The sequence below is a fragment of the Alternaria atra genome (assembly GCF_907166805.1).
Source record: "Alternaria atra isolate CS162 genome assembly, contig: 21, whole genome shotgun sequence".
Classification (NCBI taxonomy): Eukaryota; Fungi; Ascomycota; class Dothideomycetes; order Pleosporales; family Pleosporaceae; genus Alternaria; species Alternaria atra.
In genome coordinates, this window is record NW_025091319.1 from 801,281 (window position 1) to 814,848 (window position 13,568).

The 13,568-nt window shown below is 50.4% G+C and overlaps 1 protein-coding gene across 1 annotated transcript; it reads right to left on the reverse strand.

Moving 5' to 3' along the window:
* Positions 1-849: 849 nt before the first annotated feature.
* Positions 850-13,366, reverse strand: ALTATR162_LOCUS699 (uncharacterized protein; the record flags this gene model as incomplete). Its single annotated transcript, XM_043308293.1, has 14 exons — positions 850-2,390; positions 2,438-2,535; positions 2,584-2,738; positions 2,786-3,364; positions 3,421-5,402; positions 5,455-5,499; positions 5,544-5,711; positions 5,759-5,987; positions 6,346-6,477; positions 6,526-7,395; positions 7,451-7,701; positions 7,759-7,813; positions 10,839-13,069; positions 13,120-13,366. 14 exons carry the CDS (start codon positions 13,364-13,366, stop codon positions 850-852), a joined length of 8,583 nt encoding a protein of 2,860 aa, XP_043164228.1.
* Positions 13,367-13,568: the final 202 nt, after the last annotated feature.

A 13,568-nucleotide genomic window follows, 5' to 3' on the forward strand; every position in this document is an offset into this window, starting at 1 on the left:
ACAAACACCGGTCCTAGGTACGAGTGATGCTTTTGTTGCGTCTTCTTTCTTGGCAGATTGATTGTCGCTTCTTCCATTGACGAGGCGTAATAAATGGTTGACATGATTCCAGCCGTCCATGACGAAAGGTTCTGGGAGTCGAACGGTAGACCTTCACAGCGTTTCTTCTTTTTTCACCTTTTTCTTGTTTCTTCACTTTTGTACTTATACAGTTGATCTGCTACAATCTTGCCATCTCACATAGGACAAAGTATCGTCGGGTGGGCTGTAGTATTGTACGATAGAAATTGCTTGGCTGATACAAAACTACGGATAGTGGACTTCACTTACTAAGTAATTGTGAATGTATCGATCCATAGCACAGCCCAGCGGCTACATCGTCTGCCACCGCTCGTCATATCGTTGCTCGTGCATTATGTTTCTCACCCTTCTCACCGTCCCTATATTAGAATCCACCATGCGTATTTTGAAAACTGTTATGAACGCTATTCCCTGACTTGTCATGTACCACGTGGTCTTGGGGACTAATTATCAGAAGTCAAGACATGGATTATGACACGAACGTCGAGTACCACGGGTGCAGAACACCAAGGATCCTAAACACTAAATCTTCACACTTCCATCGCAAGTTATGGCACTGTTGAACATTGCTTGACGCCGTTATCAGTAAGTCGTCCGATCGAGAAAACAAAGAGGATTATAGCTGAGACTCGAAAGGAAAGGGGATTATTAGCCTCCAGAGGTCGCGAGCGTTGCCATTTACTAAGCTCCTTAGTCACACACGTTTTCCAGGCGCACCTATTTGATCACACTGCTCTCCCGTTGCGTTTCGTTAGCTTCAGACCTTTTTCATTCATCAACAAGTTCCACGATATCACCAAACTCTTGGAATAGCCATGGTTCCAGACCCTCGAACGCTTCAGATACTGGTTTCTCCTCGACAGGCGGATCCCTGGCCGGCTCATCGCCGAACATGCAAAGTATATCTGCTATATCATCCTTAGCATATGCCAGTTGCTCATCCGTAGTTGAATGTGGGTGGTGTGGTGTAGCGGTCCGTTGTTGTAGATTTAGCATTGCGAGATTATCGGCCAGTGTCTTTGTAGGTATGAAGCTGGTGAGCTCAGCCTGAGGACTGCTTGTACTACCGACGAAAAGCGACCGAGATTTCTTGATTGGTACTTCGTGTGGTTCATCATGATGGGCAAGATTGGGTGGCTCTGGGAGAGCGCTATACTCCCGGTCGTTACAAGCTGGCAAGCTGACATCCATATGATTGTTGTCTTCGTCGTAGCACATACCGTCTTCATCGTCGAGAACTTCCCTCAGAGGTTGCACAGTAACAAAATCACTCTTACGGAGTTCCTGCAGGTTCTGAGAATCTGCAAGCCCGATCATAGCATCTTCGACCAAGGAGTTGTCATCGCCAAACGTATCGGATCCGTAAGAAATTGCAGGCGCTGTGGTCTCAGCATGACGCTGTTGAGGATCGTCGAAGTAGGCTGATGGCTCATCTAGTGGGATATCTCCGTAGTCACTCGAAGTTGGAGGCGGCTCGGCGGTAGAATGACCCATAAAGTCAAGACTATGCTCACTACCTTGGGAATAACAGTAAGCTGGTTTCTTGTACATGACTGAATAGAGGGAAGAAGGCAGCTCTTTGCCCTGGATAGTTTTGTACAGCTGGTGCAGACCGCGATAGTGTCTTGGTCCGTTGATGCCATAGTTAGCCTTTTGTTTCTTCTCTTGTCGCGTAAGATCGAGCTCTTCAATCGGCGCGGAAGCCTTTCGCTTGGATGATGGAAGCTGAAGCTTAGTCTGCGTTTCTTTGCGTTTTGAAACCAGGACTTTCTGCGTCGGCTCCGGTCGATCTTCTCCGGATGGGACGCGTTTGGCAGCAGTCTTCTTCTTTGGTGGCTTGTCCATGCCATCCTTGCAACAAAGGTGCTTGCATGCGAGTCTGTCTTTGCATGGGTGGTTGCATGCCCACTTGCCATTGGCTAACTGTACTGGCTCTTGATCGTTGTCACCAGTAGTAGCAGCAAGCGGCCCTGTGATACTCTTCTTATTTCCGATGATTTTGTCCTCATTCCATTTGTTCTTCGCAGTATTCTTTCGTGTGACCGTGTCGATAGGGTCGGCATAGTTCTCAATGTGGTCGAAATCGAGATTTTGAAACGAAGCGCCCACAAGTGCATCGTCGTCCAAGTCACAATCTCCAAAATCTTCGCTAGTGGCCGACAGCTTCCGAGTTGGTCTCGCAGTATCAGTGCGACGCTCCGACATGTTGGATTGATGCGACATTGTGACGTCTGACTCCTGGAGTCTCGATGTGGGAAACATGGAGGCGTCTATCTGAGGATTGACTGTGGTAAAACGCATACTGCCAGCTGGCAGATATTAGTCACTTCCGCCATGTGAGAGACACAGTACATGCCTATGCCATCACACATAACGTAACAGTTAATAGATTGCTCTGGGTTTGTCAAGAGAGCTGGAATCGTTATGCTTTGACCTGAGCCAAGCTTTGGACCACTGAAACAGAGATTAGTATAGGGTGATACCCACATCACGATCACATACCTGATACGAGCGAAATGTATCTTGCGACCATCCGAGGTGTCTACCAAGAGGCACACATAGATCAGCTTGTTGTTGAAACGATGCGGCGGCTGTTCGTTGATAAAGCCAATGTCTGCCTTGATCTGGAGTTTCACCCCGTCGTAGGATTTGATCATCTGGACCTCATTAGGTTGCGTACATCAGCATGGAGATACATAGTTACGGTCGAAAGTTGCGCATGGAGCGACACGCGAAGCTTTGGGAATGATCGGACCTTATCAAGTATTGTGAGACCATACGGCGGATTTCGACCAACAAGAGTTTCGATTCGGTGAGGTTCACAGTCTTCAAGATCCTCCATAGATCTCAGTCCAGCGTTGACGAGCTTTCTGACGGCAACAACACCGATACTCTCAATCTGCTTCATCTGTAGTGGGCTGTCATCCCAAATCCTCGCTCCTAAGCTTCTCTCAAGCATCAGAGCACTATGGATGCTGAAGGAGTCTCCTAGGATGATCTGACAGTCAATAATGCATCGAATAAGGCTGCCTGTGTTTTTGAAGATGATCTGCGTCTCGGTCGTGTATTCTGAACGGTGTTTGCTCGTCTCGTCGTCCCATGAAATGTCGGCAGATCCGAGGACAGATTGTATGATGAGGGATACCTTCTGGGCCGGAAGGTCAAGATTGACGGGTATGGGCCAGCGGATCGAAGGTGACTTGTTTAGGAGCTTGTAAAAGGACTTTTCACCTTGTCGAAAACGTATCTTAGAGAACTCGGTAGCTTGTGCGATAGCGGAGAGCTGTGCGAGAGAGTCAATACAATCATGCTAGTTGACACTGCGGTGGATTGACTCACGATCTCAGAGGCTGTCGACTTTGGTTCCAGTCCCATGAAAACTTTCATCGTATTGAAGTTCACGTAATATCGTGCCATAACCTGACCAAACTCTGTACTTCGGAAGTACTCCTGGCCGGACACGAGATTGGTCTCGCGCAGGAGAGTAATGTCACGAAAGCAGATATCGTCGAGCTGTTCTTCAATACTTTGACCACTTCTAGAGCCATCCAACTTGTAAAAGCTGGGATTCTTCTGGAGCCGGACGTAGAGAAACGTGCTTCTGAGCCACTTTCTGGCCGATAATAAGTCGCTAATCGTCCCCAACCCGATTTCGGCGTTCAAGTGATCCACCAGGTTGAGGTGGAGCTTGCTTTCGACGAGATCTTGACCAGCTACCAACATCTCGTAACGGCGGACCTTCGCTTGTCGAGTCATGATGACCGCTACTGCCGAGTCGTCGTATTGAGGTCGTCCCGCACGGCCAAGCATCTGCATCATCTCTAGATCCGAATACTCATGAAGGCCTTCCGCATCCCAAGCCATAGTGTTCTTGATGATGACTAGATGACAGGGTAAGTTGACACCGACGGCGAGCGTGGAGGTGCAGCAGATCACGTTAATCTCGCCGGCGATAAAACCTTTCTCAACCTGCAGCCGATCATCCAAATCAAGCCCTGCGTGATGGAAAGCGACACCTGAGGTCGCAGTGTCTCGAAGCTCCTTGTTGGAGAGTAGGGGCGGCCTGGATGGAGATCTCCACATGCGATCCCTACCAGATGTCGATTCCCACCATTTCGCAATGAGCTTTGCTGTATTGATGGTAGAATTCCTGGTCGCGCAGAAAACCATCATCGGCTTACGCTTGGAATACGTAGCAATGACCTCGGGTATCTTTGCATCGAGGAACCTCTCGAACCCGAAATCGTTGCAGGAGTTTGAATTGTAACCCCGAACATGCTTTTGCAGTATTACAGGGCGGAACTCCTCACCAAACTTCTCGTTGGCGGCCGGGATATCTGGCTCGAACGAATTCTTCCCCAACCATGCGGCGATATCATGGAAGTTGGGTACTGTCGCCGATAGAGCTACGAAGCGAACATCTGTACTGATGGACTTCATCCGCGATACGACCGCTTCAAGCGTAGCACCGCGATCTTCTTTGAGTATGTGTACTTCGTCGATGAGAAACACCCGAATGAGTCTCATCAGCTTCTCGTGGTCTTTCCATTTCCTAGTCATGCTGTCCCACTTCTCAGGTGTGGTTATGATTATGTTAGCACTCTGTACATTGCGGAGATCTCGGACATCGCTGTCGCCGGTCAGCTCGGCACACTTGAGGCCGAGTTTGGTGAACTTGGCTTCCCAATCCCGCTGACGTTCGGAGCACAAAGCCTTCGTCGGTGCTTGGTAAACCACCTTGTACTGACCCGTTGCATTATTGGCAACAGCACGACACACGGCCAGCTCGAGAATGACGGTTTTGCCGCTTGCTGTAGGAGATGCAAGCACAAAGTTATCGTCGGTATTGTATACTCTCTCGAAACACTTGGACTGAACGGCGTTAAAGGTCGGATAAGGGAACACGGTCCGGAGACGATCAGGTAGAGTTGTAACAGGGACGAGACGAATGCCCTGGCACGTGGGAGTAGCATGAGACAGATCGACTGGGTTCGGCTGTGGCTTCGGAAGAGCTTGTTGATGATACTGAAGGTTAGCTTCCTCTCTTTGTTGTATAGCAGGTGGTCGGCGTTGGTCATGCTGTTGTTGAAAGCTGGGCCGTACAACCTGCTTATAAAGGCGCTGAAATTGTCGCTGATATTCTTCGGAAGCGTATTGACGCTCATTCTCGAAGAATCGCGCTTGTGATTTGCGTTGTGGCGTAATGTTGGTGATTTGGTCAACACGCCGCTGACTTGCCTTAAATGCTGGACTGGAGGAAGGGCCAATTGGTACATCGGAACTTGATTCATAAAAGGGTGTGGCATTGTGGGCGAAATGACCTGGGCACTGATCAGTATGACGTTTACAACCAGAGCTTTGACATGAACTCACTCAATTGACCCTGCATAGCTTGCTCAGGACGCGGATGATGCCCGGCTTCTCGGTCAGCAGCTGTGTCTCTGGGGTCAGGGCTCAAGTACCTTCGTCGTCGTATGTGCGATTGTCACGAGCGCGATGAGGCTGATGAGATCGAGTAGGCTCTGTATTGTTGAAGGATGTGGACGGAACTGGTGCAAGCGATAGCCGCGTCCTGCCTTGTGCAGCTTGTCGCTGACGGTTAGGGTACGGTTGCTGGAGCAGCCTCTCATCTACACAGTGTGAGCGAAGCACTACCAGAAGTAAGATGCTCATGTACCGAATGAATCGAGTTGCGGGCCATGATCATATACGTTATCATCCTCGACCGCGTCATAGCTGTGACTGTCGTATTGAGTCACGCGATAGCGATCTCGACGTGCAGCTGGTCTTCCTGGCTGTTTGAACTGAGGTCGAAGGACTTCGTACTGTGATGTGCCACGGGGAGCGCCGAGCCGCTCGAAGTCACCCGGCGGGTAGTACTCGTCGCCCATGACTCCTACATGTAGCTATGCCAGAGGTGAAGTAAGGTACGACGTGGCATAGGACGAAAGGGTGAGTGTTCAATGGGGCGTTAGGTGAGGGTTGGGATGGAAAGGGAAGCGACGAATGGAGGAAGTCGCGGCCTGCCGTGTCAGTAAAATTCCGCGACATGACACAGAGGCAATATTCAATCACGAATGGTCTCTACCACCGATGAGCGAATAAATCTGCGTTAGTCACAAGTAGGCCACGACTTCGCTATGTTCTTGCATATAGCTGTGATATTGATACTCAAGCCTCTCGCTTATGGGAATGCCGTTCTATCGTAGGTGATTCCGGCATCGATCTAGGAACACTATTATACCCTGTTGGGCTTCGAGGCACGTCCGTATCGTAAGACTGATCCACCGTGGTCTTCTCAAAGTCGGCGATCCTGACAGGTGATGGTTGCGTGCCCCGCTCGGGCTTGGTATAGAGATAAGTAGCGAACAGCACGACACAAGTGCCTAGGAAGAACTGCGAATTATCAGCATCATGAACTTTACGATGTTGTTTTAAACTTACTGATCGCGTCACCTTGAAGTCAAAGAAGTACACGCTAGCTATACAACTGATCAAAATCGAGATCGATGTCGCAAAGTTCTTCGCAATGTTGTCAGCATATTTGATGACCAGCGAAACGAGAACACCACCAGCCGCTTGAAAACCAATGGCCGTCCACACAACCCAGTTGTAGCCGACAAAGAATCCAGTCTTCGCTATCACTTCTCCGTCCTTCCATATAACGCCGAGGAAAAGCGAAGGGAAAAGCGACCAGAAACAGAGCTGGCAGTTGCGCACCCAGAGTGGTGTCAGCTTTGCGCTCGTTGATTCCTTTATTATCTTTTCGAATATGACTCCGGCCAGGCCTGAAAGAGCGCAGGAGATCAAGACAGCGACGAGCCCAACACGACTGTTCATGCGAGGTACCTGAGCTGCGCGATCCTCGTGTATACCCTCGTATGAGCCAGATCGCTTCAATACCCGCCCCGCAACATTCTCGCCCAGATCGTGTAGTTGCTCCAGCGTCTTAGTCCACGACTGTGATTCTGAGCCTTGTGTGGTTGAAGGTGAAGTCGCTTGCGGTACTTGTATAATAGATACGCCGACAATCAAAAGTAATAGAGATAGCCATTGGCGTGTCGAGAGGCGTCGGCCTAGCATCAAGACGCTGAAAATGGCTGTCGTCAGGATCTTGAGTTGGTAGGTAACTTGAAAGGTCGCAGCATCCAAGTTGCTGACAGCAATATATTGAAGAGAGTTTTGTATCGTGTATAACACAGCGGGTATCGCAAGCTTCCAGCTCTCGTTTGTAAACATCGCGGTCGTCATGGTACGGAACAAGGTCGGGACAGTTGTATTCGAAGGAAGATTGCCGGACATTTCGTGTAATGCCTATGGATATTGTAAGCCTGACCACAACTCATGCTTGCCGATACTATTGCCATACCATAGTCAAGCTTATAGCTAGCTTGATAACCTCGTTCAAGAAGACGCTCGTGCTTGCGTGGTATCTTTGCCCTCCAGTTAGAGGCATTACCCTTGAGTAATGCATAATCTGATGTCGCGTCAGCCACTGGCACTTTCCGGTTCGCCCGCTATAGCATCCGCTTTCTGATTGTGCTCTTCGATTGCGCTCGGGTAGTCGGTTGCCGTGGAGAGTAATCATACCAAAATAAGGGCTGAGTTTTGGAATGTAAGCTGCTCGACGATTAGCTTATGCACATACATAAGAAAAAGGCGCAGAAATGCGCTTACCGTTACAAGTGACAGATGCTTCATCGACACCCCGCCCAGCGTTCCTGAAGCAGATCTAACAACCATCATGTGCGGAGCTCTCGCGAGGGTCGTTCGTAGATCTAGAATTCGCTATTCGCGCATGACAACCAATATATCAGAGAAGGATAGGCAAGATATGTACATAAGATTACAGTGAACGAAAGGTCGAATCGGTGCAAGGTAAACGACAGTCGCGAGCTGTGTCCATCTTGAGTGCTGTCAGCCTGGCGTGGGCGCGGATTCCCGTGCTTGTCGGCCCGCGCTACCTGCGCCGCAGGGGTATTTAGCGCCGATCAGACTTGGCACACTAGCATTCCCCCGATGACGCGCATCCAGACGCGTCACAGTTGCTCCGATCTCCATGACACAACGTTAAATTATTCTAACAGGTGAGAGTTCTACAAGTATCCGTCTGAAGCCAGAGATCTTGGCTGTTGTAATCGGTATTGCTCTCTTCCATTGTGTTCGAAGATTTGTACATCCACCAAACAGTCCTCGCTTCGTGTCAAGACGTAACTGGTGAAGTCAGGTCACAGTTTGCACCACTTTCCACCTTGACACGCCTGCCATTCTCGACTTAGTGTCTGGGCCAGCAATGACTGATACTGCTTCAAGAGTCGACCTCGATGTCGGAAAATTGGTAATGCCTTCGTACCTCGCTGAACTAGTAGTTTAGATGAGTTTACTATCCGCCGAAGATTTCTAGCAGACAAAATACACTGTTGCCTTTCTTTTGAGATGTTCATCTGCACTCAGAAAATCTTCACAGGTAGCATGAAGAAGCTCGTGTTTTCTCAGTCGTACCTGGTAAACCCCTGCCCTAAAGGTACTCGCTGAATTTTGCGTCGATAGGCTAGAGGGGTAGAACATCACGTGTAACTCTGCTCAGCGTGTGTATTGATACTCATCCATACCAAACTTCTTGATAGGCTGGATGCAGCTAACATTGTTTATGGTAGTGGTAGGCCATGTTGACGATATTCTACTACATGCGTCTATTGCGGTCATACCATGAGAAAGCGGTGACCAGAAGAATCGCAATTTCACGCAAGCGGAACATCCTCTATCTCACTGACACGTTGAATCTCGGCTTTAAACCTTTGATACACGTCATCTGCGCCCGAGGCATAGTCCGGACCGAAACACAACGATCCTCCCTGATCATTCTCGATAATCCCCAGAATAGCAAAATACCTATCATGAGCCATAGTCGTGAGCCGGTTTCGGAAGTCGAAGGCTACATCAAGTAGGTTTCGTTGTAATACCACACCTTCCCGGCGTGCCGCTTGCCTCATCTGTGACTCAAGAATGTAGAGCAATGGCATCCAGTCCAGTCCGCTCGCAGGCCGTTCATGTAGGGCGTAAACCGGTGATACGACTGCAGATTTGATGCGAAAGACTAGAGCTCGCAAGGTTCGTAGATCACAGGTCCATCGAATTTGGTGGCTGCCACATTGCAAGGTAGTCTTTTTGGCCAATACTACCTCTTGAACTGTCCACATCCGTGTGAACCAAGGTCTTGAGAGGATACTGCCTATGCTTCGTTCGAGATCAGGTATAGCGATATGCGACCATGGAGCATCTTCACCCTGAGCATGAGGTTCCATGAAAGATCGCAGGCGTTGCATGTCTGTCTCGGTGTGTTCGGTAGGCTGGCCCAGATCCACGACGACACTGGTTGCAGTCTTATAAATGTCGCCCATGATCTGGACCTGCTGATTTTTTTCCTCCATATTGCTTTGATTAATGCATAGTTGGTCGGTCCAGAGCGTTCTTAGCGAGTACGGGTCTCTCAGAGCCTCGAAGGCATTGTATATACTTCTGGTCACCTTCACGGGACGACCATTTACCACGATGACACGCGAGTCCCCAGAATCTCCCCAGACGTAAGACAATGCTTCGTAGGAGGGTCTGGCGTTTAGGCATGATATGTGTAACGTAGTTCGTATTACGTCTCCAGGATTGCCTGGTAAGAGGTTGAGCAGACGAAATTGGTCTTGCGATCTGTCGAGAGGCGTATATAGCTCGTACGTGTTTCTTGCCGGTTGGTCTCCATCGCCCTACAGGAATTAGTGCTTGGACTGAACATGGTCAAGGGAAACGCACAAAAGCGATAGAGGGCGGAGCCGCTGGACTATCCACAGTATATCTGATCCAGAACCCAAACGATAGCTTCCATCCGATCGGTAGCGGAATCAGCCATCTATCAAAACGAAGCGGAAGTGAGCTGATGTTGGAAGCCCACCGCCAGAACTGCGTCCGGTACGCCATTTAAGCTGAATCAGGAATCTCGGTGATTTTTCCACCAGGTGCGCATATGTTGATATCAACCAAGTAGATGCGAAACTTCGATATCCGAGCCGCGCATATCACGTTTCCCAGCAACCTGAATGTTGTAGTGCCCGAGTTGGCAATTACCAAGGGACGACCGCAAGAGATGACGTTGAGAGGAGATATGTGGAAAACTGAACTCAGGAACTGATGAAGTGCGGGCGCATTCAAATATCTAGCACATCTCTGCTGAGGGAGGCCTCCAATAAGCACAGCCACTTCCATGGAGTTTTGCCGTGCACGGGGCCAATTAAAATCATTCATGTCACGAGTGAAACTTGGCGATCCATTGGAGGATAAGACATGAAGGTAATCTGAATTGTCGTTAACAAGCCACAAAAAAAGAAGCTCTGGAAAGCATATCGTCCAAGAACATTCCATCCCGAATGCAATGCGAAACGCAGCGTTATCTACATAATCATCATACAGGAAATGTTAACAAAATCATTAGCAGCAAACCCTTAGGCGCTCAGAACATAGTCAAGCAGTAATGAATATCCCTCCCACCCCTAGTACGAGTCGCCGAAGAACTGACTAGCAAGCATAATATCTTTATCACCATTCGCAAAGTCCCACCCAACAATCGTGGGATCTTGGCTACAACAGATGATCCTCCGGGCATCGAACTGCAATTTGAAGACTCTCGAATTAGTGCCGTTGGTGTTGAGGGGCGCTGCGAGTGGATGAGGCGGGTGGTGGTGATGGTGATGATGGTGGTGTGGTGCGACATTAGCTGGGCCTGCAGCGCCTTGTTGTGCGGTTGCTACTGTTGCGGCGGCTTGGTTGTTTCCTGCTGCGTTGTTGTTACCCGCTGCGTTTGCGGTCGCGTTGTTTGCGGCAGGGCCATGCATCGCTTGAGATGCTGCATGGAGGGCGTGAGCTTGCTGGGCTAGTGTCTGAGCTGCTTGGGCCTGAGCCTGAGCCTGCTGCGCGAGAGCCTGGAAGTTGTTTTGTTGCGCAGGAGCTTGAGCATTAGCTTGTTGATTGGGGTGTTGGGCAGCGTGGTTCGCGTTGGCGGCATGATTGACTGGTCTTCGAGGTCGGCCGCCAGCAGCTCGGACAGCATCGTTTTGGAGAAGTGTTTGTGACTTTTCCCAAGTTCCATCAGGCCCTCTCTTCCAGATAATAACAGTCTCGTCGTACGAGCCTGAGACTATGCGCGCCCATTTGCTGCCACCACCACCCGGTGGTAGTTTAGCTCCGTAAGCAAATATCTTAGATGGGTCGCGGGATCCTGCGTTGCGTGCGCGTCGCTCCGCCCTAGTGAGGTTTTGCTCAGAGAGTAGACCGCTAGCTTGTGCCGCGAAGTAATTTCGATCAACGGACCGTGCTTCTGCCTCGAGCTCCTCTTCATTGCCAGGAAGGTCACCAAACTGCGCTTGCACAGTGCGCACAAGATTGCTGTGGCCGTTCAAGCAGGCAACTTCAGCCCCTGTTGCGCGATCAAAGATGCGGACGCTCTCGTCTGAACTTCCACTAACGATCCGTCGTCCATCGAACTGGACACAAGCAATACCCTTGGTGTGACCCGAAAATGTCCGCGTGCATGCACCAGTGCGAACGTCCCAGCATTTGACGCTCCTGTCTCCAGATGCAGAAACAATTTGACCGTCAAGAATCTGGATGGCATTGACTGCAGCGCCGTGGCCTTCCAGAGTCATGATGAGGCTGTATGGAAGGAGAGGTTTGAAATGAAGGTGCTGGTTCTCGACATGTTCTTGCATGTTGATGATATAGGAAGGGAATCGAGCGCCCGACTTCATGGTAGAAGATGGGTAGGTGTCATCCGTTGGCATCATCTCTTTGCGGTTCCACACCTTGATCGTTTTATCTTTCGAGCAAGTGACAAGGTAACGATCGTCGAACCTTAGGTTCAGAACCGACTCGGAATGCGCCCTCTCAATTTCCTTGATGATTCGCCCAGTGGAGAACTTCCACAGAATGACTTTGCAATCGCTACCTCCAGACACGACAATATCTTGCTCAGGGCGCTCGTCGAATTGTAAACATAGGACAGAGGCTTGGTGACCAGTAAGCGGTGGATGCACTAGGCGGAGAGTGTCCAAATTCCAGATCCTGATGCTTTTATCTCGACTGCCGCTAACCAGGTACTTCCCAGAATACTGTATGGTATACACGCATTCAGTATGAGCTTCCTCTGAATGGTTAGGGTGTGGTAGCTGGAAGTTGGAATACCGCCCGGTGCTCCAATTTTCCTCTAACCTCCTCTTCTGCTTGTAGAGATATTGCCAATTGATCCTAGCTTCCGGACCGGGGAGCAGGAGTGATGGGTGTATGGGGGGTCCCTTCGTGTCTGCTGACACGGTTGCCGAAGACGTCTCTCCAAAAGAGGCGTCCTGTCTTCTTTCTTTACGTGCCACATCAGTAGGCGAGGCTGTAGGGGATGCGCCATGGAAGGAGATGCCCTCCATTTTATCCTCAGACTTGACAGACGGACTGTCGTCGGCCTCGACTGCTCCATGCTGCTCACCCCAGGCATTGCTGGTAGAGCTCGACCCTGCTGTAATCTGTGCGCCATTCTCCAAGGTGGTTCCATCGCCGAACAACTGTCGTTCCCGTACGCGCTTCTTGTGGGATGGCTTGCCGTAGTCGGTATCCTCGGCGGCTCTATGTCGCGTCTTTCGCTCCTTCTCCTTGAACTCTACGCGTTTTTGTCTTTGGGCCTCTTCGTATGCGCGGACTTGGGGGAAGTTGGAGTTCCAGCCCTCCAATCTGAACAGCAGCTTCCACAGGGGGCTATCCAGCACTCGTTCCCTCCATGCCCGAGATAGTGTCGACGCGCGTAACAGCGTCTCGGGGTTTAGATATGAGAGTATTTGGAATGTGATTTCGGGCGGGAGGTATATTACAGGGTCGAGGTGGAGGAGGGGGTTAAGCTTTTCGACGATGCCGGCGATCGAGGAAGTCCGCAGCGAGCGAAGAATGGCATAAGCAAATTCTATACATGATGTCAGTGCATAATCTTGACATGCGGCAACCTGTACTTACCACTTCGCTCGTTCTCGCTCAGAGCCATGACCCAGTCGGGCAGGACGAAGGGCGAGTCAGCTTCCATGACGCCGTCGGTCAGCGGCACGTCGCTGCGCATAACCATATCGCCCTCATTCTGACTCCTGGTATCCTCGGAGTAGCCTTCGTCGAAGCGGTTTGCACTCATGGAAGAGGCAGGGCGGAAAGGATGCATGTAGGGCGAGGCAGAAAATTGGGCATTTGGGGTGCCTAGAGGGCCTGCCATGATGGTGCGCGCGGGTTAGGTGGGTGGGTGGAGACAAAGGTCGCTAGTTGACAGGCGATCTTGTGGCGGTTTGCAGCGCGCTCTATTGCAGCGAGAGTGTGATGTTATGTCGTCCAAACATGCGCTGCCAGGGTGGTCGGGCTGATGTTGCCTGACGGTCTTGGTAATCAGGGTCCTGGAGGTGCGGAAAGCGACGGCTGGT